The sequence below is a fragment of a genome, unplaced genomic scaffold, assembly GCF_019419815.1.
Source record: "Pyrus x bretschneideri cultivar Hongxiangsu unplaced genomic scaffold, Pyrus_bretschneideri_v1 Contig2, whole genome shotgun sequence".
In the NCBI taxonomy this organism is placed as follows: Eukaryota; Viridiplantae; Streptophyta; class Magnoliopsida; order Rosales; family Rosaceae; genus Pyrus; species Pyrus x bretschneideri.
In genome coordinates this window covers 9,623,533-9,651,100 of record NW_025999501.1, presented here as the reverse complement: position 1 = coordinate 9,651,100, position 27,568 = coordinate 9,623,533, and the positions used below count along the sequence as shown (strand labels likewise).

The 27,568-nt window shown below is 38.0% G+C and overlaps 4 protein-coding genes across 4 annotated transcripts; all 4 read right to left on the bottom strand.

The window, feature by feature from the left end:
- Positions 1 to 1,948: 1,948 nt before the first annotated feature.
- Positions 1,949 to 3,754, bottom strand: LOC103930257 (serine/threonine-protein phosphatase PP1-like). The gene is made up of 3 exons (XM_009339562.3): positions 3,477 to 3,754; positions 2,752 to 3,311; positions 1,949 to 2,324 (listed from the first exon to the last, which is right to left on the bottom strand). The coding sequence occupies exons 1-3, from the start codon at positions 3,643 to 3,645 to the stop codon at positions 2,148 to 2,150; spliced, it is 906 nt and encodes a 301-aa protein (XP_009337837.1). The 5' UTR covers positions 3,646 to 3,754; the 3' UTR covers positions 1,949 to 2,147.
- Positions 3,755 to 5,969: 2,215 nt separating this feature from the next.
- LOC103930256 (cell division control protein 2 homolog C) lies at positions 5,970 to 7,849 on the bottom strand. The gene is made up of 4 exons (XM_009339561.3): positions 7,128 to 7,849; positions 6,945 to 7,014; positions 6,693 to 6,831; positions 5,970 to 6,347 (listed from the first exon to the last, which is right to left on the bottom strand). Exons 1-4 carry the CDS (start codon positions 7,738 to 7,740, stop codon positions 6,255 to 6,257), a joined length of 915 nt encoding a protein of 304 aa, XP_009337836.1. The 5' UTR covers positions 7,741 to 7,849; the 3' UTR covers positions 5,970 to 6,254.
- A 670-nt stretch (positions 7,850 to 8,519) lies between these two features.
- On the bottom strand, positions 8,520 to 13,031 carry LOC103930255 (2,3-bisphosphoglycerate-independent phosphoglycerate mutase). Its single transcript, XM_009339559.2, is given in 11 exon segments — positions 8,520 to 8,992; positions 9,189 to 9,344; positions 9,523 to 9,618; positions 9,704 to 9,896; positions 10,280 to 10,644; positions 10,646 to 10,705; positions 11,534 to 11,737; positions 11,851 to 12,001; positions 12,229 to 12,356; positions 12,497 to 12,681; positions 12,867 to 13,031. Coding segments are annotated over 10 exon segments (1,680 nt in total). The 5' UTR covers positions 12,659 to 12,681; positions 12,867 to 13,031; the 3' UTR covers positions 8,520 to 8,827.
- A 3,378-nt stretch (positions 13,032 to 16,409) lies between these two features.
- Positions 16,410 to 17,777, bottom strand: LOC103930254 (protein LURP-one-related 8). Its single transcript, XM_009339558.3, has 2 exons — positions 17,352 to 17,777; positions 16,410 to 17,231 (listed from the first exon to the last, which is right to left on the bottom strand). Exons 1-2 carry the CDS (start codon positions 17,619 to 17,621, stop codon positions 16,839 to 16,841), a joined length of 663 nt encoding a protein of 220 aa, XP_009337833.1. The 5' UTR covers positions 17,622 to 17,777; the 3' UTR covers positions 16,410 to 16,838.
- Positions 17,778 to 27,568: the final 9,791 nt, after the last annotated feature.

Genomic DNA, 27,568 nt, shown 5'->3' with positions numbered 1-27,568 from the left:
GTCTGGCCCTCTGTGAGTTGTGACACCTGTTGTCTAGGTGATTAGATGTACCTTTCTTTCTTGTATTTGTATTGCCCCTTGAGACTCAAACTTATGAACAATTACCATTTGATAAAAGATTTTAAATCTTACAAAAATAATAATAAATAAAAAACAAACAAAAGCTTACCCTTCGCTGCCTCTTGGTTACGAGTTTAACTCTCAAATTTAGACCATTCTCTACTGGTGTTTATAAGTAAAATTTCTAAACCGCTCCTTCCCTTCTGTTATTGAATTTTTAATTTGTTTGAGTGAGACTATTAAATTTTTTATTTTGTTTGATTGAGTAGGACTAATGGAGATGCCGGGAACTAAAAGGATGAGACGCTGCAGCACCAGGAAAACAAACTTGATGGACCTAGATAACCTAGTCGACATTTTCTCTAGGCTGCCGGCGAAATCAGTTTGTTCCGTTGGATGTGTCACGAAACCCTTGCGAAACATAGTCAGCTGCCCCTTGTTTCTTAACCAACACATGAATTCTCTTGTTACTACGAACGCCCACTGCGGAAGTACCTCAACTTGTGATTGTTTCTCAGTCCAGGAAAAAGTACACCGAATAGCTAATTTCCATGCAATCATTCGAATACGATGGCAATACTTTGAAAATGACCAGCAGACCCATGACGAGGATTGTCTCGGAGATTTTGTCTTGGTGGTACGAACTTTCTTTCCAACTACATTTTGTTTTCTGCAACTTGGTTTGCATCAAGGACAGAAACTATGGTAGCCGGTGCGTGTTGTTAGATCTGTTGAAGGGAGAAGCTGCAATGCTCCCAACTTGTATTACCCAAATTCCAGAACATCTAAATCTGAAAATAACAGCGTTCTCTGCATATCGGTATGGTATGGGATTTGACAACACAACTTGTACGCACAAAATTGTCGGTGTTTGTGGAGATGCGGGGTACAACTGTTTCCTTGCTCATGTTTATGTGTTGGGCACAAGTTCATGGAGAGAGATATTCTCAGTTCCACCCTGTAAGTTGACGGATAAGAATTTATCTGCATACGGAGACATGCACTGATTAATTCGTCGTGCAACAACTGGAGGAGTTCAAGCAAATATTTTCCATTGTATAAGTATCTTGTCATTCGACTTCAAGAAAGAGGAGTTCGGTTGGAATATTCCTGATCCCCCTTAAGAAACATGCCGCGTAAGTCCCCCGCCATTGATGCTTCATCAAATAGATATCTTGACATATGATATGGATGCTCAAAAACTATGATGAAAAAGAGTGGATTTTAGGTCACAGAATAGAGGCCAGAATGATTAATAATGCAGAGTATCCATATATAAGAAGTTTTAGATTTTGGACTTGGGGCGAATGGGAGCATGGGATATTTTTTCAAACGTTCCAGAAATAGCAGCAACGTTATAGTCTTTTGGATCTAAGAACTGGTAACATAAATCCCATGGAATGTCCAGTATCCCAAAAGGGAGTGCATACGAGCATCTTTAGGTATACCAGCGGCTTGCTTTCCCTAAAAAATTATGGGAATTTGATTCCACTAAAACGTTGTGGGAAGCCAGATGAAGCAGAAGCAGATCACCGGAGTTGCAATCCCTTTTTCAACATTTGGCATAATTTTTATTGAAGCGCAAGATAAGACTCCAGTTTTCCACCAGTTTGCTAGAAGAAGTTGCTTATGTTACTATTTCATTAGTTTGCTAATTGTATATTCTCTTTTGAACATTCAATTTCTTGCTATGCTCTTGGTTACCTTCGAATTTATCTGATCAAACTGAATATATCAAACAACATTGTAAGCTGTTGATCCATATTTTCTTGAATTACAAACGAAGATCTTGGCTTAGCTCTGGTTGATCACTCCATTTTCCTTCGAAGCGGAAGCACATGAAGACTCGTTATAATTTTTTTTTTTATTCGAAGAAGGATGAACCGAGCTTAAAGAAAATCAGCCAAATCCGGGAAAAAAATTGTAAGCAAGATATCAGAAAAGTTATATGTATATGACGGTTTTATATACACGGACAGCTTTTTAATGCTTTTGCTTGCAGGAATATATGCAAAAGTGCTTTTGGCATGCATATTTGACTTCTGTAAATTGTATTCAAATTCCAGAGCTCCCCTGTTGCTTTAGAATCATTCTACCTGAAAAGCTTTCCCTCTCCAAGGTTTCACTATTTGAAATGAACAAAGCAAACTGGCATCGACACTCATCAATGCACCTGCATTGTTGAACTCTCCACAATAGTTTGGTGCCGAGAATATGGTCACCAACTGCCGGTCTGCAAAGAACTCATATCCGTCTTCTACGACCTGTCAACAAAGGAAAAGGAAGGCTTCAGCCTTAATGCGACAGCGGCAAAGATCATTTACCAAATGTGGACGGTAGATGTGGTACATAGGAAATGATTTCCACACTTTCTTTTTCACCTCTGCATTCCCCTCTTCTTTTCTACCCACTTTCAATTGATTAAATCAAAGGAGATTCAATTGACAGAAAAAAGGGTTTGCAGAAGGAGAAAAGGAAGTGCGGAAATCATTTCCGTAACATGACTCGTCATAAAATAATGCTTGAAAACTTGATGTTCTTCTTTCCAATCACCGGTTGCATACAATCAAGCGGCATACCTCTCTTATTATGTGATCTAAAACATGTTGAGACATAATTGTATACAACTGGTGATACGATAAAATTACTCTTTGGAACGTTATAAAATATAAAAAAGGGAAAGATAGAGACCTGGTGAGCCCGGCATATGAGATCCATATCATGTTTCATCAAGAACTCTGCAACCCTATCTGCCCCAAAGGTAAAAGAAACACCCCTATCATTCTCACCCCACCCTTTAATGTCCCTGTCCGGATCCGACCAAAGTAGGTCACACAAAAGCCCTTGATCCGGCACGTCAACCGGCCTTTCAATCGCTCTGAGCTGTTCCAAGCTGTTTAATTCAGGAGAAAGGCCACCATGCATGCAGAAGATCTTGTCATCTATGACTGCAGCCACAGGTAAACAGTTAAAGCAGTCTGTGAAGATCTTCCATAGCCGGACGCTGAAGCGGCGTTTACACTCATCGTAGAATCCATAGATTCGGTTGATGGAAGCGCATTCGTGGTTCCCTCGGAGGAGGAAAAAGTTGTCCGGAAATTTGACTTTATATGCAAGGAGAAGGCATATTGTCTCTGTGCTTTGTTTTCCTCTGTCGACGTAGTCTCCAAGGAATACATAGTTGGCTTCCGGTGGGAAGCCTCCATACTCAAATAATCGCAAGAGGTCAGGATATTGCCCGTGTATATCACCTGCACAACCGAAATATGATAAGTAAATGCGGTACAAATAGCAGGGCTCTTTAATATGATCTCATTGCTTGCATTCCAAGTCTACATTTTACTAGATCAACGACAAACAAACAATGCAACGAGATCGAAAAATCTAGCTGCCGGAATCATAAACATTTTTATTACCACAAACGTTGATGGGGGCTTCCAATTCGAGAAGATTAGGCTGCCTGAGGAAGACTTGTTTGGCAGTGATGCAAAGTTGCCGGATTTCGGATTCGGTTAGCTGAATCCTCTTACCTCTGTGAACCCTGCCTTCCAACAGTCTCTGTATCAGCGCATCCAATCCTTCCATCCCCCACTTCCCTATCTTCTTCACTATTTTTGTTTTATGATTTGATCCTACAATTAATTATGTATTAATTTTTTTATAATCTTGAGGAAGAGAGAGAGAGAGAGAGAGAGAGAGAATTGGTGGAATTTTTTGATGTTATTTGGTCAGAGGAATTAAGAGACTTGTTCTGTTTTTGGGTTTGTGAGTTGTGACATGAACCTTAATTTTATGGAGAGGTTCAAATGTTGCCAACCAATTAGAACAAGAAATCAGCACCCCACAACCTTTCCCCGACTTAGATGGGCCGTTCTTCCATGGAAAATGGGATAATTAGGCTGTAAATGATCTTGATATTGAGATAGATCGTAACCAGATTGACTACCTTCTTGTTTTGTTTAGTCAGTACGATATGGAGAAAATTTTAGCTTGAAGATCACACTGTCATGTGACGATATCGACGATATCTATTTATTAATACACACCCTAGGTTTATGAAATATCAAATTTGTCGCCCTTAAGACATAAGACATGGATTAGTTAACCAGTGTGACGGTCAGCTAAATTTTTTTTCCCTATAAACCATGTTTCCCGTAGTAGTAATTTTCTTAGGTCAAAATGTCACATCCCGGTCCAGAGCGGATCATTTTCCAGGTCCGTTCCACCACCATAGCACGATATTATCCGCTTTGGGCTTACCAATGGCTCATGGTTTTGTTTTTTTGGGAACTCACGAGCAACTTCCCAGTGGGTCACCCATCATGGGATTGCTCTAACCCCCTTCTCGCTTAACTTCGAAGTTCCTACGGAACTCGAAGCCAATGAGCTCCCAAAAGGCCTCGTGCTAGGTAGGGATGAGAATATACATATAAGGATCACTCCCCTGGGCGATGTGGGATCTTACAATCCACCCCCCTTAGGGGCCCGGCGTCCTCGTCGGCACACCACGGCCAGGGTTAGGCTCTGATACCAAATTGTCACATCCCAGCCCGAGCGGGACCAGTTCCCAGGCCCGACTCCATCGTAGCACGATATTGTCCGCTTTGGGACCCGACTATGCCCAAAGCGGTTTTGTTTTTAGGAACTCACGAGCAACTTCCCAGTGGGTCACCCATCATCGGATTGCTCTAGCCCCCTTCTCGCTTAACTTCGAAGTTCCTACGGAACTCGAAGCCAGTGAGCTCCCAAAAAGCCTCGTACTAGGTAGGGATGTGAATATACATATAAGGCTTACATGATCCACTGTAAAACAAGCATGCAACAAAAACCAAAGTCCCCAATGGCATAGCCATGTTAATATACACTCGAAATTTACTGTAAGCCTTATATGTATATACAAGGTATAGCCATGTTAAGGGCTACCCTGGCATAGCCATGTTAAGGGCTTATAGGGATGTGAATATACTCGAAATTTACTGTTAATATATACATATGTATATTCCCATATGTGGGATGTTACACAAAAACCAAAGTCCCCAATGGCATAGCCATGTTAAGGGCTACCCTGGGCTATAGCCCAGGTAGCTTTCCGTAAAAAATTAAAATTTTACTGTAATTTTTATTGATTTTCGAATGTAACCCATTATATATTTAGTCACTAATCTTAGTTTTCTTGGTTTAACCATATAAAATTATATAATACAGTTTACAAACCATCTCTTTTTGTTACATCATTTTTCTCATCGCTTCTTGTACATGTACAAGTTTGGATTTGTTTGAATTTTAACATGTATTTGTTTAATAATGAAATTTCTCGGCTCACCTTGTGAAATTTTCTTAAGCTAGAGCATACTCTAAAAAATACAGTTTCAAGTTTCTTTGTTTATAAAGATTAAAATTTTAAGTTAGCCCACCCAGTGAAAATTTCCTAGCTCTGCCATTGAAAGTACCTAATCATCCATGATTTTTCTAGTTTTTCAATCCTCGATTATAAGTTCTCGTTGACCACGGCCTACAAAAACTAGTGGGGTGCACGCGCCTGACAGAAAAAAAATACAAAAAGGGCTTGATGCCGGGCTAACGTCAACCCTAGCATCACATCCACTCGGGCTGGCAATTCTTCACAGGCCCGAAGCTCAGGCCTCCACCTCCACTCGGGCTCCTTCACGCTGGAGTGAATCCACAGGACCTCGGGCCCTTTTCACTGGCCTGTCCCCTAACAATCCACCACGGTGGAGTTGCTCTTAACCTTGTTTGCATAGGCTCGTGCACAGATTTACATTCAATAATCCCAAGAACTTTCACTTCGACACGTCATCGCTCGTGGTCGCTAAAAAACGATTCTTAAATCGATAAACGATGAGTACCTACGGCTATTTAAACAAGCATGCAACATCAAGAGATTCAGAAACAGTAAATTTCGATCTTTATATCTTCGCTATCGTCAACCACGGTTGCAAATTTTAATTGATTAACACCCAAATACGATACTTAAAACGACGATGATTTGTCTAACAAGGTAACCGTAATGTGATTTACATAGCTGCAAGCATCATAGGATAATTTTGAATCACCAAGATGATGACGGCTGACTTTCCCGGACAACGGTTGAAAAACGGCAAGGCAGCACTGAATTCATCTCGTCCTAGATATGAGAAAGCACTTCATGTCATCTTTGTGTTCATGGTGAAACCTCAGAACTGAGACTTATCGAGGGTGTCGAAATAGGGGTGGTCAAGGGCGGCTTTGGCCGAAATTCGCTCAGCTGGATCGTACTTAAGCATTTTCTGCATAGTCCAAAAGCAAGACAGTATTAGACTGAGCATATGGAGCAGACAACCAATGACACAACAAAGCTACAAGTCGATTCGAACTCCAAGGTTTCTAATCGATGTTGAGAAATGAAGATAACAAACAGAGAAATTGCTGGCAAACAGATAGGTAGATCATCATACAAGTAATTTGATTCTTATGCATCGTTCCATTGTGTGTAACGTTGCGAAATGCCAAATTCTTCGAAGGAATATATGAATATCAAACAAAACAGTTATGGGATTGAAAAATGCTGTTGAGAAGAGTAAACCCATCGTTGGTTTCTAAGCGATAAGTTAATCGAAGCGAAGAAAACTTACGGCTAGGAGGTCAACTCCTTCAGGCCCCAGAGCAGGAACAGCACGAGCCAAGTTCTGAGGCTCCCACTGCGGATACACATGCCAATCTCGCAGAGAAGAAACTCCTGGCCACTGCTTGTCAGATGGTGTTCCTAGCAGCCTACACATATAGTAAAACACCAGCAAGATTTTATCTTTTCCTTCTTCATAGTCCCAAAAATTAAATTTGAACCGAAATGCGAAGAAAAATGAGAGGAAACATAACACAAATACCTGAAAATGTGAAGCAGCTGCTGGAACTCAGAATCTCCCGGAAACAGAGCCTGCCTCCTCGCCATCTCGGCTGCAATTCAAGACCCAAATAATAACACAATCAATTGAATTGAACAATTAATCAACCAATTGAAGATATTTCAATACGATATTGAAGAAATTAGGAGTGCAAGAAAGGAGTACCGAAGATGCATCCGACAGACCACATATCAACGCCGGTGGAGTAGTGAGCCGACCCTAGCAGAACCTCCGGCGCTCTATACCAGAGAGTAACAATCTCATGCGTGTAGCTCTTGAGAGGCACAGTGAAGGCGCGGCCAAGTCCGAGATCAGCAATCTTCAGAATCCCCCTTTCCTTGTCAAGCAGCAGATTCTGGGGCTTCAGATCGCGGTGGAGGACGCCATGGGAGTGGCAGTGCGCCACCCCCTTGCACAGTTGGTACATAAAGCTCTGCACCAGCGACGGCGGCATCGGCCGCGGATTCGGCCCCTTCCGGTGCGAATCGATGAATTTCTTGAGATCGGTGTCCAAGTACTCGAACACCAGGTACAGGACGGGCTTCCCCTCCTTGCTGTCTACATGCTCGACACAGAGCAATCGGACGATGTAGAGCGACTGAGAAAGCATCTGGAGGAGCGAGACCTCGCGGAGGGCGGTGGGTGGCACGCCCTCCTCGTCCATCTCGAGGCGCGTCTTCTTCAGCGCCACCAATTGGCCGGTGGCTTTGTCCTTCGCCTTGTAGACCTTTCCGTACGTGCCTTCGCCGACCTTCTCAAGCTTCTCGTACTTCTCCATTTCTGACAGATCGGGAAATCGGAAACCCTAGAAATTTGAATTTCTGGTTCTCCCTCTTGTTTTCTGGATCGAAATCGGACCGTCCGCTCGTTCTGTTGGGGAGTTTGGATTTTTAAATTTAAACGAGGCGGAAGGGAGCGTAGGGGGACAACTCCAACGGAACGGAAAGGAGAGAGGGCCACGTGTCCCACCGTAGCGATTTTTTTTAATTGGTTTGTGTCGTTAGAAATTTGAATTCGCTTGCATATGAAAGATGATATAATAGCGGTGATTATTCTAATAAAAACAAATAATTACGTTCAGAGTCAATCAAATAAAGAATGTGAAAAATTAGAATTTAAATTTATCAAAACTCGTGCCAAATTATATAGTAATATTTCACGTTATGAAATACTTTGATTTCACTTGCATATGAAAGATGACATGCTAGCGGTGATTTATTCCACTTCCACAAAAAGACAAAATCACTTTCAAAGTTGATCAAATAAAGTAAGTGAAAAACTAGAATTCAAATTGATTATCAAAACTTGATCCAAATTATACAGTGACATTCCCGTGTCATGGAAGTTCTACTCTGATCACAAAAGAAATGACTTCCATAGTCGACCAAATATGAAAGGGAATGACGATTGTTGGAACGTAAGTTTGATTAGCAAAACCCGAGCCAAATTATATAGTGACATTCCCACGTTATGTAAGTTTTCGGCTTTGCCGGAAGTGAACGACAATTGTTATATCAATTAAGGAAGACGAAAAATTATAAACTGAGATTTAAACCGTCAATCCGAAAAACATCGTTCTTCATAAACCGATATTTCAAGACAACAAAACCTAAACGGTAATCGATAAGAGCATACAAATAGCAAAAATTCCAGTTTTTGATCTTTCTTGTTCTGTCATTCTCCTGAGAAAATGATCCAATTACCGGACCGGCTCACGGAAGCTGCTGTGAGCGGACATTGTTCGAACTTATTTAATAAAACAACAAACTGTAATCGACAAGCCTCTTTCCATGGTGTTCGGAAACCTAAGTCAAAATTTAGGAAATACTAGACGGAGTTCTCTTCTTTGCGCTGCTGCTGCCTTCCTAGTTATCAACAACTTCGATGAGGGATGGCTCGTAGTCGCTAGGAGCCTGGAACCCGTGCAGGTTCATCACGGTTGCAGCAACATTGGCCAGCCCACCACTAGGAAGATCCTTGCGGAAGCGAACTCCTGGTGCAAGTCCAGGACCTCCAATTGCAATTGGAACCTTCACAAAGAAAAACCAAAACAATCAAGGACTGAAAACCTGTGGAAGTCGACAATGTTTTATACTATGAATCCATGGTAAACCAACTGCGGCCTGGCCAATGACAAAGCAAAACACATTTGCTCGGCTACAGGCCCGACGTCCATTAATATTTCATTTGTTATAAATTTTCCAGAACGAATTTGAGAGTACTTACTGGCTGTAGAGTATGGGAAGTAAGAATTTGAATGTTGCCATTCTTGTCAAGAAGAGGTTGCCCAGTCTTGTTTCTCTTCACCATATCTTCAGCATTACCATGATCTGCAGTGACGACGTAAATTCCACCAGCTTTCTCGATTGCATCAAAAATTATCTGCATGTAGACAAGACCATCTCAGTAAGAAGACGTGTAACTCTCAATACAGCAAGGGGTGAGGGGAAATGCAAGGTAAGACAGTTCAAGAGACGAGAATTTGGGACACAACAAGCACAGGGTTTTTTTTATATCAAATTTGACTTCAAACTCTTACGTCGACCTATAGCTACCGTACCTTGACAGCTTCATCAGCAGCCTTGCAAGCTACAACTGTGGCCGCAATGTCGCCAGTGTGCCCGACCATGTCTGAGTTTGGTAGGTTAACACGTACCTAAACAAAAGAAAAATATCCAATCTGAAATATTTTCTTTGGATAATAGAGATTCTTAGACATCAATAGTTGGTCTTTTCATTACCTGCTCAAACTTTCCACTAAGAATAGCATCCCTCGCCTTTTCAGCAATCTCAATTGCCTTCATTTTTGGCTGGACGTTGAATGTGATTCCACTATCACTTGGAATTTCCACATACTCCTCCATTTTATCGTTAAAATACCCAGAGCGATTCCCATTCCAGAAGAAAGTGACATGGCCAAATTTAACAGTCTCACTGTACATACAAAGATTTGGAAGGAAAGAAAAAAGTCATGAGTACGAGGCCTCAAATTCGACCACAAAAAGAATATTCTGAAATAAGCAAACTGGTTAAAATCAATCACTCTCCCCAACCCCAGATATGGCATTGAGTCAAAAACAATTTTGAACAAAGAACAACGACAAAAAGAAACACTGATTGCTTCTTCCTAGTTCCAACTCATATCTGGGTTTCTCCAACACAAAGTGAAAATTACATTATCCCAACAAAAATGACGAAAACCGACACCTTTATGTGGGATGGGGAGAAATCGTAAAGAAATTTGTCGTCATTTGGAGAAAACACAATCCTAGCACTTGACAGATACACAGATAATTAACTTGGTGAGAAAAACAAACCTGCAGGCAAAAGTACGGACACCGTTGTATGTAAGATATTCACCAGATGTTCTATCAATCTCTGGGGGTTCTACAAGGTATTTGCTTGGAAGCTTCAGCTCACCATCATACTGAAGCATACCAGCATAACGAATTTTAGGGACTCTAACCCGATCAAACTTGTCAAAATCTGCATACTCAAGCGCCTTGGCAAGCATAACCATACGGTCAGCTCGGAAGTTGAATGTAACAACAGCATCACCATCCACAATTGGGCCAACAGGCTTTCCACTGTCGTCAACAATAACAAAAGGAGGTAGGTACTGGTCATTGGCGTTTGGTTCCGCCCTCAATGTCTTGATAGCTTCAACTACATTCTTAAACTTTATAGGGAGCTTCACCAAGAACTTGGGCATCCCATCCTCGCTTTACAACACTCCAGTCATTCTGCATAATAGCCAATTATCCATTAGAATTAATACATTTAATTAATAGACCATAATCTTGAACAGACCAATCTTAAATTTTCTTCATGGTTCCAAAGCAACAATACAGAAAAGTATTTTCAATCATACTGATGAATATATCATGCTGGTTCTCGGCATGGAAACAACTAGTACATTTTAACATTTACTAAAAAAACTACGGTAATTCTAGGAACACATAATAAGGGGTAATGCTAGTGAGACTAAATTTGCAAACTAAATGATGTGCCACCAATAGGAATGAGCAAGTTTATCCACGCTTAAGTAATAAATCAATCATCAACTTCCATGTCCTTTAGTTTCCAAAATTTAGTCTACACATTTAGTCTCCCTAGCATTACCCCATCATAAAATAAGTGAATGGAAACTTTAATAAACCCTTCTTAAGACATAAGAAGAAGGCCAGCAACATGCAGAACATCAGATTCAAAACACTTTGTTAATAGAGATTATCCACACATCCCAACTAATGATATAATGTTATATCCATGCGATACGTGCAAAAAGATTCATAGAAAGGAGTATACTTTAAACAAACTGGGGCGATGCTGGAGAGGCCATCTTTTTCGACCATATATTGTAGCAGTTGATAATGGGATTCTTTCTCTAAATTATTAAACATGGAACAACCGTCAACCGCCACATAGTTTGGTTTACAAAATATGGTCTCCCTAGCATTTTCCAAACAAACTGTTATATGCAATATACACATACCAGTTCAAAATACAAAAGAGAAGTTGGACCCAATCATGCATACAGAAAGACCTAAAGAGTTTGCTTCAATCAATACCTCATAACGATCCATGGTGACATACATACGACCACCACCAGATGCAACCTGTGCATCCACACCTTTCTCACGCAATTTCGCAAGGTCATTTTCAAGGATTTCTGCAAATCCCACACTTGAACCATCGAGAACATCACGTCCATCAGTGAGAACATGCACACGGATCCTTTTAGCACCTTGCTCACTAGCTCCTTTAAGCAACAACTACACCAAGAGAGAGAGAGAAAAAAAAAATATAAGACAAAATAGGAAAACTATGAAAGAAAGTAAACCAAATCCAAACAAAGGAAAAACAGCCTAGTGCTTCGAAAACTCACTAGCAGTTGATCGAGCCGAGAATGGACTCCACCATCACTCATTAAACCAATGAGATGCAATGTGTTAGTCGCAAAGGATTCCTTAATGTACTTAAAACCTTCTCCCTCAAACATTTTCCCGGAAGCAAGTGCAGCGTCGACAAGCTTAGCACTATATTCATTACAAACAAAGCAAACCACAATTGATCAACAAATCCGATATTTTGAATCAAAGCATCGACAACAAGTTTAGCACTATATTCACTAAAAACAAACCACAATTGCTCAACGAATCCGATATTTTGAATCACAGCATCGACAAACATAACGAAAACCACAAACAAACATCATAATTAACATAAAGTAAGCAAAACAAATTGAAGGGAGCCCAAAACTCACCCCTGGGCAAAAATACGCCCGGCACCGAGAGCATTGTGACCCACTTCACTGTTGCCCATATCATCTTCTGTGGGAAGTCCCACGGCAGTTCCGTGAGCTCTCACTAACCTCCATCTTTCAGGAGCACCCTATATCCATAACACACCACACCACACACACACACAATCAATACGCATCGAAATACAAATCTAACAACAAAAATCTGAGATGTAAACGAACAGGGCAATCGAAATTCGAAAAACCAGATCTGGAAAATCACGAAAATCACCTTCTTGAGAGAATCCATGACGGGGGTCTCGGCGACATGGATGCAGTTGTACTGGTCGGCGTTGGCCTCGCCCCACCCATCCAAAACGATGAGTCCGATCACCTTCCCCTTCGGCAACTTAGGGTGATCCGGTAACTTCCAGTCGATTCCTGAGCTCCCCATTTTCCTTTTTTTTTTCGATTTTTCTGATCCGAACACAAATCAAAATTCAATCAAAACCCAATCCACCAATCAATTTTATATCACAAAACTACAAACAAATCACTCTCACATTATTATCACTAATAATACAAACAAATCGCACTCGAATAATTAATTAAAAACAAATTTAATTAAATAAAAAACTTGGAAATTATGAAAAATATGGAACCTTGTGGAAGAGAAGAGCTGCAGAGAGCGAGAAGTAAAGGGAATGCTATGCTTCTCCTACGGCCGGTATATATAACGGAACCCAACTGACGGAAGAGGTTCGGGACTTAACAGCGAATCTGACGCCGTAGATTTTTTTAGTATTTTTTGCCTTTCTTGGTTAACCCCTTGGCGTGGGGGTAAAGCCCTGCGGTATTTGACTCGGTGGTTTGCGGTCCATGGCTGTAAGGTGCTCTAATTCAATCTTGGCGCTACAGGTGGCGCGTAGGATTGAAAAGTCGCGACCATTGGTGCAGCGGAATCCACGTGAGTCGAAAACCAGCGGCGGGGTAATGCACGTGATAGCTTTAGCAAAGCGGCGACCGATACCTACCTACCGTTTTGGCGTTTTAGCGTTGGGAGAACCGAATATTCGAGAAGCATCTAATTTTGTTCCAATTATGTACCTCATTAGTGAAAATATCCTGAAATTAGAGATATTTTTCAGTATGCCGGGAATACAACTTAATACAGCTTGATACTCTAAGTGTAATAATATAATGGGTTAGATACTTTAAAAAAAAATTAAATCAATTATATTATGATACTTAGTATACCAAAATCATATTTTCAACACACTAAAATCATACAACAAATGAAGTATAGATGTTGAACTTATTCCTTTTAATTGTGAGTAGCGAGATGTTTCTGGTTTGTGATGTGTTGGTGCATGCGTCTAATTTTGTATAGACAATTGACCCTTGTGTGTGCCTACTTCATGCTCTTGTTGTACTTAATTTAAGTTTTTCAACTACTTAACAAATATACTTCATGTTTCAATAATGTTGAGGTCATTGAATTACATTTTAGTAGAAGAGTCAAAGCACTAGAAAAGGGCATGCGTGCATATTTTATATAAGAATGTAACTCATATAACCTTCAAGGGGACGTATCCATCTAGTGATATCATTTGAACAGAGAACTACATTATTAATGAATCGTCAACTCAAATATGAGAAGTCTTGGAAGAAGACGTCTTGGATAATGTCGGGAGGGTCTTCAAATCAAGCCAAACTATCATGAAAACTAAGGCCAAATCTGGCAACACAGTGTGCAACACCATTAGAAACCGAGGGACATAATTAAAATTAGAATTCTGCACTTATTTCTTCTAAAACATAAGCTTATGATGTCAAAACAAAAGCCAATCGGACGAAAAAGAAATGGTACAACACTATAAGCATGCCTAGAAGAGATTTTTCAGTCTAATCGCCACCAAATACAGGAGATGTATTGAGGGAGTGTGTATGGTGTTTTATGTGTGAGGCCATGATGACCACTTGATTGAGTCGTTTGCATCGTAGTCTGGCTTCCTCCATACAAGTCAATTTAATATTGGGCTTGTATGGGACTTAAGTCCACACACACATAGATCCGTTTTGGAAGTAAGAAGCCCCCTTGACATCTCTTCATCTGAAAAGAATTCTCGATTTCTCCATTTTTGGTCAAAAACTTTTATGTAGTTAATGAGCAAATCGATACCAACTGAACTCGAAACTTGTTGGACTTTGAATGTAACACAACGCCAACAGGTTACTAGACAACCGGGGAAAAGCTTCCCTAATCTTGTGAATCGTTCAATCATCTCTTCGGCATTTGACATGACAATGAATTGTGGTTTTGCTTGGGCTCAAGTCCCTTATTTACGGTTTCAACGAGCAGTCATTTCTTCTCGGGACTTATATGGGCCCTAAATCCTATAGGATCTTCAACTTGGGGAGCCAAGGGTACTTCCTCAAGGCCCAATCTGGCTTTTGGAAAATGATGATGTCCAACGGCTTCCATAATCGTTTCCCTTACTTTCCTCTATATGGATCTTTGATTTTACTCTTAATTACACAGTTCTAAATTTTTTTGCCTAATGGACCGCCTAGCGGGTCACTGCCTCGTCTTGATTAATTTTTAAGCGTTTGAAAATTAAGAAAGAGCGTCTACGTTGCAACTCTTACTTTCGACAGGAAATAGATGACTTTCATTTTGCATTTTACTTTTTCAATAAATTGTAAGATACTTGTTTAATATTTAGATGACTCTTATTATATGCTTGATCTGCATTATGGGTCCTAATACTTATAATCTATATATCATTCTACTTTGCAATTTATGAATCGTAATACAATTATGTATATTTTTTTAAGTATATATAGATATTTATTAAATGTTATATAAAAACTTGATTAAATTTATCTATATAAAAAAAAGGCCTAAGCCCCCGCCTGGACTGGGCTTGTCAAAGCCGTTCTTTAACCCAATTTGGTGAACAACGTCAACATCTTGTCCTCCGTCAAACTCTTAAAGGAGGTCATCAAATCAAACTCTCCGATGGCTTCTTCAAAGGCTTTTAAATGCTTTTGATTTGGTGAGCCACTTCAACCAATAACAGTTCTAACACAAGAGTTTGGTCAATACTTTCTTAGTATTAAACTCAATTTTCTTCATCAAAAATAAAACGTTGTGCTCATTGGAAGAAGAGAAAGGGATAATTATAATAACGAATTTAAATTTTATAAACTAATCGAGTTTGAAGAGTCTCTTGCAATGTAAATATTAATCAATATTACCCTTTACATTGCTTAATAGTTGAAAACAAAGTACCATTTGAAGACTAAAATTTGTTTCTTGAGTTGGAGATGCTCTTAATAGAACGACTTTATATTCTTCAATTGAATTTATTTCTTGGCTGGATATTCTCTTTAAACTATCTTCGATGCACATGAAAAGTTACAGTTAAATATAACTTTTAACTTTTAAGTACGACTCATTTATCTTCAATGCATAAAAAATGGACTATATATCTCTAGAGTCCAGTGTAAATTCATATTTGATTTTGCAGATAACCTTACTTCTTCGCTATTTTTCACTATATAACTTTTAGGGTAAAAGGAAAGAAATTTTGGTTTTTAAAGCCAAGTTGTGTTTGAAGAGCCAGTTGTGAAGAGTCTTCTTCTAGAAATGCTATTGCACAATTGATGTTGATGTATCAACAATTCAAAACATGACTTGTTCTAGTATTTAATCACTAGTCCATCAATAGGGTAGTACTATCTGCACACTTATTTTTATTTCTCACACATTTCTCTCAATTTTTACCTGCTATATCGAATGAATTGAAGAAGATTAATGGAAAAAATTAACAAGGGTGTGTAAGAGGTAAAAATGGATGTGTGAATAGCACTATCCATCTATAATAAGTGAATTTTATAAACAAAATTGTATAGAATTAAGAGTGCGAGTTCATTATTTATATAAGTGGAAAAAATTAACAAGGATGTGTGAGAGGTAAAAATGGATGTGTGAATAGCACTATCCATCTATAATAAGTGAATTTTATAACAAAATTGTATAGAATTAAGAGTGCGAGTTCATTATTTATATATCTAAGGTTTTAAGCAATAGTCTAACTTACTCGAATATAAGAAGAGAGTGATTCGAACTCGATTAAACTTCAGTGTTTATAAGCTAAAACAGAAACTCATTAACAATACATATACCAGAATCAACTTAATTTCAATCGAAAACAGCAACAAGATAATTGCTGTAAAAATTTATTCATGGTATCAACTTTTCAAACTTACATATATTTTTGCTGAAATTCCTTAGAACTAAAATATAAATCTGCGTACGATAAAACTTTTTGGTCTCTAAATCATATTTACATCCCCACTTAAGAAGCTTGGTTTTTTATATAAAAGGAAAAAACAAAGCTTCTTGGATTTTTTTGGAATTAAAAAAAAAAAAGAAAAAAGGAAGGGGAAAAACGATAAGCGTACGTGGGAATTTTGGAGAGACAACAAGAGATCGACGAGATGACAGATTCAGACCCAATACAAAAACCAAAAAAAAAAAAGATTTTGAGCAGAAAATTTATGGAGGAGGAGGGGATGTGAATCCACCAAGGGGAAAAAGGTGGGTGACGAAGAAAAGGTTTTATCTTTTACCGCCTCGACGTCCCGTACATCTGGTCAAGCAAGATGACGAGTGACATGGCCACCGACGTGTCCATATCGGGCTGCACGATGAGGCGGAAGACGTCGACTCCCAACGCCACTCCGCCCACCGCCTCCTTCCTCTTGATCTCCGCCACCCTCCTCCTCTTGCTGTCGTACACCGCGCAGCACCGCTGCGCGTACGACCCTTCCATCTGATAAAATACCGCGTTCTTGTTGTCGTAATTTTTCGACGCGTCACTACCTTTGCGGCTGTTGGCGGAGGTCACGTGCGCCAAGCACTTGTTCTTGAGGATGTTCACGTGCTTGGTCGCGCAGAACCGCGGATTCTCCGTGGTTTCTCCGTCGTACACCACCCAGTTGTCTCCCAAGCTCAGCCGCTGATATAACACGTACAAAAATTATGCACAACCATCAGCAACCAAACAAAGAAAACCAGCAAAATGTACGTAACACTAATTTACTGTCGCCCGTAACGTTATAATTGCGAGTATATATACCTTGCGACGGATGGTGAGGAGAGGCTTGCCGGCGGCGTCCATGAGGACGATCTCGCCCTTATGGCCGGCCAAGTAATTATCAACCCTAAAGACCAGATTCCCCTTGGAGTCGAACACTGTGAACCCATTGCAGTTCAACAGCAAAGACTTCTTCCACACCGTGAGGACCGTCGCGGCTTCGTTGTCAGAGCCGGAACTACTGTTGAGCCTCTGAGGCTCGTAGGCGGGGACAATATTGGCATTAGCACTGTTTGGGTACACCTTTGTCATCCCTGACCTTCCAGAAATATGAAAGCTGCAAGTAGTAGCAGAAGAAAGGTAATTTTTTGTTTTTGTGTTTTTGGGGTGGTTGTGTGAGTATGTTGAAGAACAAGTGAGGATTTATATATATGGACACCCAGCAAAGTAGATTCGGGGGGTGGGGTTAACGGGTTGTGGTGGGTGTGGTGAGAAATTTGAGTGGTGCAAATTAAATGAGCGTATCATAAGCGTTGAACTCGCAGGATGAGCACCCAACCATTAAAGCACCGTCGTTTTGGGGTTAAAAAGTCTTACCACGAGTGCGCCACCGAGGTGTGACGTCACAAACTTTATGAACCAGACAGGAGAAAAAACAAAAAAAAAAAGCATTAAAAATATAAAATAGTAAAAATGAAGGGATGGGATGAGAAAGGTGGCTGATCTATTGTCTTTCTACCGTCCGATGAAAATTGATAAGGAATAAATTTTTATTATATACTTTTCTAATTTGGTCAGTGGAGGCCTAATCCTTACTTCTAAGCCAATGTAAAATTATTGCAATTACTTCATTTTATAAGTTTTGGTAAATAAAAATAATATATTTGTCTGGATTTCGACCAGTTTGTGGTGGAAAGGAGGGACACCTGTCCCTTTGTTTCCCGGAGGGCCGGAGATATTTCTATACTTCCTAGACCTAACAACGGTCGTGCTGTTTTTATGTTATAATTGTCGTATTAACCAGTTGTTTAGTTTCAAACTTATTATCTTAACAATTTTTTAATAAGTCACTCGATAATTATCTGATTCATTGAGAAGTCATGTTGTTTTGTGTTCGGATAACAGGTCATGTAAGAAATTGACAGGTTTAATGTTCAGCCCTGGAAAACGGATCATGTTTATGTTGTTTCATGTCATACACCTTATTTTATCAAATTCTTAATAGGCCACCCAATAACAATCTGACTTACTAATGGGTTGACCATGAACTTATTATTTTTGTGCCATTTCATGTCGCGTTAATGAGTCGTGCAAGAAATCATCAGGCTTATTCATAGTTATTTCTTAATTTATCATCTTTAATTCTCTTAATCATGCAAATAATTAGTTTTAATTTTTTTTGGAGTTCAATGATATATATTTACACTAAGAAGAGGGAAAGTTTGGCTAAATCACACAATCAATAACCTAATTTAATATTGAATTCGCTATCTATCAGATTTAAACCTAGGCTTTTAATTAGTTTAATCAAAGTGATAAGGATGCTATTTTTTTACTTATTTTGTGGAAAGGGATGCTATTGGATGGGGCGGTTTGTGCAGACTCCCTTACCCAATTAAGTAGTGGAAGACCTCTGACTTTTCTGTCGAATAAATTATTTATTTATTTGAACAAGATATAATTGAAAAATCAAGAGATTCACTAGACAAACTTTTGCGTATGTCATAGCTAGGTTGGTTTATTCCCATTCTAATTGGGCTTCCATTTCCCCAATGCCATGGTCTCCAAAAATTATAAGAAAAAGGAAAATTAAACTCTAATGATTCTAGAAGAAAATATTTAGTGTATTAGAAATACGAGTTCAGTACATCAAATGTTATAATATAAGTAGGTTAAAATTTATATTTTCAAATATCCAACCAATTTTATTATAATATTTAGCGTATCGCGCTGTGTTCTCGGTACATGGAAAAATCTCTCTAGTTTGAGATGACTTCTTTCTTTCTTTCTTGCATGATTGCATCTACAATTTATTTTCATGTCCTTCTTCGTAAGTAACTTTACCTGTATCTGAGATAAACTTAAAGTATTCTGACCATATCAGTCGTTGGACAAATTTTACAAAAGTATGAGATTTCGTTATTTTGATCTCATTTTATTGGGTTTGTCTTTAGTAATTCGAACAATATTCACCGTTTGATTTTTTTAGAGTAAATTCATTGTTTATTTTCCGAACTTAATTAAACAAATATTGTTCAAATCGTAAGTATTACGCTCGTACACAAAAACTGACGTTAGTTAACATTTTTTTCCTACAACATGCAAGTTTTCCTAATCTATTCGGCAATATTTTTGTTTGCTGCTGGAGCAACCGAGCAAGTAGAAATTAAGTTATATATTTACCATTGTGATGATAAAAGAGAGTGGTAAGCTATATAATTTATACTATTACTGCGCCTTCTATGTCGTTGTTGGCCGTCTTATAAATTTTTTAATAATCCCATGCAATTCAAGACTGTATGCAATGGAAGTTATGGAACTACTGCCGGTTGGTACAGTGATTAGGAACAAATTCTACGTTTGTATTTCATACGGCGTATCTTGAATTTGATTCCCGACACTAACAAGTATTGAAACCATCCGCTAGCTATTAGCTTAGCTAGGATATATAAAGATCATATGTAGGATGATAACTACAAATAGGTCCCAACAATAAGATAGAAACGTATCTACAGTAGAATTGTTATTGTGACAGTATCTAAACTTAATTACATATGTTATGCATTTTAACTACTCAAAAAGTAGGATAAACGACTATTTTCAAAAAGAAATAGAGTACTAAACCTAACAGACATCATCATGATTCCTAAATATCAATATATGATCAGTGACGGTGTTAGAAGTTTATCAAGAGACACGATAATTACCTAAAGAAACTTATAACCTCACAAACTCCAACTATCATGCCCTACAATCCTTAGGGGTCAAGAGTCGAGAATGAACATTGAACAAGATTAGTAAACCAGAGGGCATAGTCAATAGGGCCATTTAAACACATCGACCCCTTTCTCTCTCTCTCTCTCTCTCTCTCTCTCTCTCTCTCTCATTTGCTTAAAATATCCGATATTATGTGTGATTTAAGCATAGCCCCGACCCTGATGCTGTGTGTAATTTGCTTAAAATATCGCAAAACAAAAATTAATGAAAAACAAAGAATATCCATCAGAATTGCTTGATATTTTCATGAAATATCGCTACAATGTCATTTCATTGCATGAAACAACAACTTCACATTTTGAAGACCCCAACCGATGAATTATCACTGGATTCCATTCTCTCTCTCTGATTTGCTTAAAATATCCAATACTATGTGTGATTTAAGCATAGCCCAACCCTAATACTATGTGTAACTTGCTTAAAATATTGTCACAAAAAATAATGAAAAACAAAAAATATTCATTAAAATTGTGCGTCATTTTCATGAAATATCGCTACAATATCATTTCGCATGAAACAACAACAACAACACATTTTGAAGAGCCCAACCGATGAATTATCACTGGATTCCATTTCCAACACCAGAAGACAAGAACACATGGCTGTGGGGACTGCCCACCAATATTCCACACGGTAGAAAGTTAGAAACCGTGTTTAGAATCATGGGTAGCTGGCTGGGGTTGGGCATTGTACCAATTAGCAAGTTTGGTGAAGAGTTTAACCGAACTTTCACTGATCGCTGCAAAAAGGGAATATCTTTGTTCATCACCTTCAAGTAATAGCGATGCTAAAATCAGCATGAGTAAGCCTATGGAAATAACCGTTCTATTTCTAATAAGAATTTTATTCGTCGTTAGTACAACTAGGCTTAAGTCTTCTCGCCAAACAAAATTGCATTTCCGACAAAACTTGAGACTTTTTTCGAGGACATTATGTGCATCGGTAATAAAATTTTGTTTCATGCCATGTTACCAATGATCCATATTTTATGGTTGCAAAAGTGCTTTTTATGACGATTTCTTTGTGCCGTCGGAAAATCTTCATCAGTAATGACCTTTTTTTTTGTAGTATAAGTTTAAATTTTGAAGTTTGTGTAGCGGATAGACATAAAGCTCAAAAATTTAAACTCATTCAACGTTAATGATAATAAATAAGATAGTGAGTGAAAATGCACTGCTAAAAAAATGTATTTACATGATGATAGGGATAGAATGCATAAAAGGCATTGAAATTGATACAAATAAGGAGGTGGAAACAGAGGAAAACATGATCACGCTGAAAAGGACATGCGCATTTGTATGGTGTGTGTGGTGGTGGGAGGCTTGGGGCTTTCGAGTGAAAGGACCCCAATATTCGAATTCCAATTCCTCCACTTCCACCAACTATTCCTACCAAATAACACCATGAATCAATGATAAAATTCCGATCCCAAAAATATGAAATCGATTCTTCAATTCCATTCCAAAACATGAATCAACCTCTCAACGATCGATAGCCTTGTGTTTATGTCACAAAATCTACCTTTTCATGATTGCCCTTTTGCTTATATGCTTTCTGCACTTGGACCAGGGTCGACTTGTATACGTGATACATATTCCTTTGTTTCTATGACATGTTTGTAGCACAAGTATAAGGGTAAGTGATTTCTATACTCTTTCAGTTTTTCTCCTACACTTTTTCCGCTCTAGCTTTGAAATAGATTAAATCAAAGAAAAATTAACAAGCAAGAGAAAAAGAAAGAATTCATCAAGATAATTAGGAGTATGAGAATCACTGACCTACCGAAGTAGAAATATGTTTGTACATAAAGTTGAATTAAAAAAGTTCAATTAAACCTTTGGATGTGTTCAAGTAGTGAAGGTGAATGAGGAAATATGGTCATATCAAATATATCAAATTAGGTCAGAGGTCGATTTTCTCTTTACGAAAAGCAATTAAAGAGAATGCCTAGCCTAGGGTTGGCAATGGTTTGTGTCATGATTTACCCTTTTATATGTCAATCAACATGTTCATTGTTGCACCGAATGATATAACTGGGAGCTACCATTGACACTAAGTCGCATGCGCTCCTCGCTAATCAAATAAATAGAAATGAAAGAGTGAATATTTTAGTGCTAACAATCATCCTCTAGCACAACGATAAAATTAAAATAACTGGTATTCATGCTAACAACTCATTAGATTATTGAACATTGTTAGTTTTTTTAGTACAAACTATTACAATTTAAACTACGTTACTTGTGTTCGAATTTGCCACTCCTACCATGTCCTAACCCTAGATCTCCATACCAATGGATGGACATCCATATATTCAAATTCAATTGTCACATATCATAAATGCACAGAGACTATCTCATAACTACGAGGTTCTCTATATCTTGGATCATACAAACAACACAAAAAATAATAGCTCCAAGATTATACTTAATTGTCAATGAATAATGCTAGGGAGACTAAATTATAAACAAAATTTTGTAAACTAAATGACATAGAAGTTGATGATTTGATTATAACTTAAGCGTTGACAAACGTATATGCTCATTCCAGTTGGTAACATCATCATTTAGTTTGCAAATTGTGCTTACAAATTTAGTTTTCCTAGTATGACCCATTGTCAAATGCATAATTCATTCGATTTTCTAAATCAATTCATTTGATATAAAATTGAGAGATGTGTGTGAGAGGTAAAAAATGTGTGCAATAACATTTACCGTATTATTTTTGTAACAAGAAGTGTAATCCCAAGGTTATACTTACTATTTATACACATTTCATGTGCTAACCCAAATGCAAAACTGTAGAAGATGAACCATCAAGAGAAAATATCAGACCGACAGGATGATAATCTTCTTTATATATAAAGCCAGGGCCCAATGAACAGTGTTTTTTAGGTTTACAAACTTCACCCAAAAAAATTAGACAAAAATGCTACTCAAACAAAAAACTTCAAAAATGCTATATTTTTAAACACGTTGAAAACATCTTAAGAGGCTTATAATGCCGGTTATAAAAAATGTCTTTTGTTGTCAAATAAATTTTTTTTTTTGAACAAACGATATTATCTATACTAAGGGGAAAGGGGATGAGCTTAGTCTCACAATGAGCTAGAAATAATGTAATTCAATCAGTTGTTTCTTAAATATTATTTTCTCTATTCTTAATATAAATTCAATAGAGACCGATTTTATTATGTGGATTCAGCTGCTTTAATTGGTTTATGAGGGGTTTCTTCTAGCATGATCTATTTACTTCAAATATTTGACTTTTCTTTTGTCAATTTATGCATATAAATACATTTAAAACATATAAGTCGTACGTAGTATGCTGTGATTCAAAAAATATCTTCTCCGTACTCGTGAGAGCATGCATGAAGTCTAGTATCGAGAAATAAACGTGTGTTAGCTTTAGACTTGCGGCCGCGCATGTTTCATATGGTCCAAAACGTCCAGCCGACTCGAACAGCAACGTGCAGCAGTCAAAACTACAACGCACAATGATCCGGTGGAGACGGGTCTAAGGGTTTGAGTCAAATTTTAAAGTAAGACAGCATCAGATCGGCATGCGCTGAGGAGGACTGCTGGACTAATTAGTCCGTTACGCGTAGGGGATGAGAGAGCCAGTTTAGATTCAGTCACTTCAGTCCTTTGTCGGTTTGTCCTGGATGAGAAATGATATGACGTCGACTTTTCCTAATTATTCCAATCCCAAGCAATACTGCCATCTGCAAAACAACTAATAAGCTCTTAAACACCCCCTGTCGACATCTGCAGCAAGGCTTCGCAGCACAAAGGTGCCCTTAGACATGACGGTAGAAAGGTTGTATATGATCATACGGCTTGGCCATATGTTTATATCGAGGACATTTCAGACAAGTTGGGGTGATGGTTGGTTGAAAGTGTGTGTTACTATATAGGTGGTGAAAGTATGAAACGTTTGTGTTATATAGTTGGTAGAATGAAAAGTGTAATTTTTGAGCTGTTCAACGGTTTTGTGATTGATCCCTACTACTTCAAAAAATCACGTTTGTGGTGAAAACTCTGAAGTTAGCCCGGGTTGAAGATTGGTAAAAGTTGACAGCTGCTTTGGGGATTGGGAAATGTAGTGCTTTTTCAGAACGATTTATCGAATTTTTTTTTTTAGCATGCATTTTTCTATCTCTTATTATTTTTAAAATTAAATTAATCATAAGAAAATTAGATAAGTTCATTCTTAATATCCCGGGCTAAAATTTTAGGCCAGACGTTGGAGCAGAAAGTTTTTTGGGCTAAAAGCTAAATTCCGGGCAAAAAATTTGCTTTTAGCCCAACATTGGATGGTCTTAATATTTGTCATGGCTATTTGGACTTAAAATAAAGTTAGGCATGTCCAAGGCCGAACTGCCTTTATTTCGCCCAAATTCTATGTTAGTATTTATTTTTATTAGAAATGCACGGTGAATAGGTCTAAGAGGTTTCAAAAGTGCTTTCCACGTTGCATTGCGAGCGGTAATCACGCTCTATAGTTTGGACAATGATTGTCTTTTCATGCTTTGTTGTTTTATGCGGTCACGATTAACCCATGTTAATATTTTATATTATTTTTTTTATAGACATAATAAAACAAAAATGAATAGTAATATAAAATGTTGATGTGGCTTAACCGTGACTATACAAACAAGAGAGCACGGAAGAACATCGAAAGTGGAAGGGCAGACAATCTTTGTCCCTGTAGTTTAGTTAACCTAGTTGTTCTCCAAAAAAAAAAAAAAAAACTGGTTAGTTTTTACAGAGAAAAAGTACTTTGTCATGGCATTTTGGTAGTTTTATCGAAGTAACAAGCTCAAGTTGAGATGTAAATTCTTATCCCTTGTCTAATATCACATCAACAATTGGGAGAAGAGAGAATTATTTGAGATGGAGACTTAAACTAGAAGGAATGCTAGTTCTATATAAGGCAACAGTAAGACAAAAGAGAAGTTACACTCAACTCTTACAACTAAAAAGTTTCTTACATCTTAAAAAAGTTTCTTTCCAACTCTTACATCTTAAGAGACTAAAAAATGTCTTACATCTTAAAGAGGCTTTAAATGAACTTTTCTTTCCAAACCCCTTTTAATAAAGCATCTTTGTACTTGTATTTATGTTTTAGTTCTGCTACATTCTCTGTAGTATATATTTTCTTTAAGAAAAATTTATTTAAAGCGCTTTTTTAGTTTATATTTAACTATCAATAACTTGCTCAACTGCAAAAGAAGTTTGCCCGATCCCTTGTAATTTGTATTTCTTTCAAGTTTAAGTTGCTTTTACAACAATCCATAGAAAAGGATCTAACATGGATTATAACCCATCCATGACACATTCCATTGATTAGAAGCTTAGTTTTACTTGTGGTGCAACTTTTCATTCAAATAACAATGTAACTCAACATTTTTATTGGTATAAGTCAACAGTAGCACTCCTAAAATCACAATCATCTATTTAAAGAGCCTGATGCCTTCCTTAAGGTATCGAAAGACACTTTGAAACTGACAAATGTTCACCACACTCGCAGAGGGAACTGTGTCACCAACAGTGGCTAACTATTTCCAAGTTCCAAACAAACAAATTTAGAAAACAATGATCAAATGCATGCCAATGACATTAAGACATATATTGAGCCAGACATCCAGATTTAAGATCATTGCATGAATCATGAAAAGGATTTGACTTGGTTAGTGAACCAATTGTCATCTTACGCTCTTCTCTAACATAAAAAGTAAAGAACGAAGGTCAAAGTGGATGACAGAATACTAATAACAACTCTCGAATTTAAAAGACATTATTTTGTTTTTCTGAACTATGGATAGTTGGTAAACTTCGTGGTACTTGATTCTGCTCATGCACATTTCTATTTATTTATATACATTGATTTCTTTGATTTCAATTTGAAGATCAGAAATGCACGGAATGCGTAAGAGAAAAAATGATTATGTGGAATCACTTCCCTTATGTTTTTGGCCAGGCCGAAGCAAAAAAAAAAAAAAAAAAAAAAAAAAACAGGGGGAAAAAAAGAGACCAACACAAAGAAAATAAAGAACTTAACTATTTTATTTAGATTCTTTTCTTTCCTTTTTTTGTTGGTCAAATCTTTTCCTTCCTTTTAGAAAACAGATTTTGTTTCTCTTCGTTCAACTATATCTTTCCTGTTACTCAATTCCAATGCCAATTAGCATGCAAAAGGAGAAGGCTAATCCAAAATATCCCTATACATATACGTGTGTGTGTGTAAGTGAGGAGAAACACAAAGATATTCGACTCTGTAAGACTGGAGATGTTGCAAATCATGAAAGCCAATATTGCTTGGTTGAAGAAGTTTAGACTGAGACGACGCCGGAAACACACCAACTTAACTGACTTATCTTTAGACATCCTTGTCAATATCCTTACGAGATTACCTGTAAAGTCACTTTATCGCATTCGACGTTTATCCAAGATCTTGAAGAACATAGTTGACGACCAGTCTTTCGTTACACTTCACACGCAGTTACTTACTGCTACCAATGCTGTTGCTGAAGTACCTCAACTTATACTTATTAATAACATCGGCGTGACTTCTTTTGCGGCTGTACAATTATTCGAATACGATGGCAACTCCTCTTTGGAAAAGAGCAAACGTGCAGTTGTCTCAGAGATTGGACTCACGGTCAATCCTTGGAGCAATCGACAATTTGTTTTCTGCAACTTGTTTTTCTTCACCGTTGAGAACTTATCGAAGTATGGAAGCCCGTACGCTGTCTTATTTGATCCTTTTAAGGGAGAAGTTCTGCCACTACCAATGATTGACAGTCCAAGATCCCAAAGAACGCTATGGTGTGTATGGTATGGGATTTGATCATTTAACCAGCACCCATAAAATTATTCGTGTTGCTGTAAATACCCAAAACAATATGGAGGCCCAAGTTCTTGTCTTGGGCACAAGCTCGTGGCGGAAGATACCCTCAGTTCCTCCTTATCTTTTAAGTACATCAACAAGCTTATTATCTGCAAATGGAGAGATGCATTGGTTGATTCATCTGGTCGACGAATTCTCAAGTAAAACAGAAAGTTGTATAATTTCTTTCGACTTCAAGAAAGAGGAGTTCTATTGCACTCCACATCCTATTCAATCAACGCGGAATATGCACCTATTTATTCTGAGTGGATGTATGGCATTTATGGCCATCACAGGTACGCAGGTTGAGATATGGATGCTGAAAAACTATGAAAGAAAAGAGTGGACGCGTGAACACGCCATAGATCTTCTGG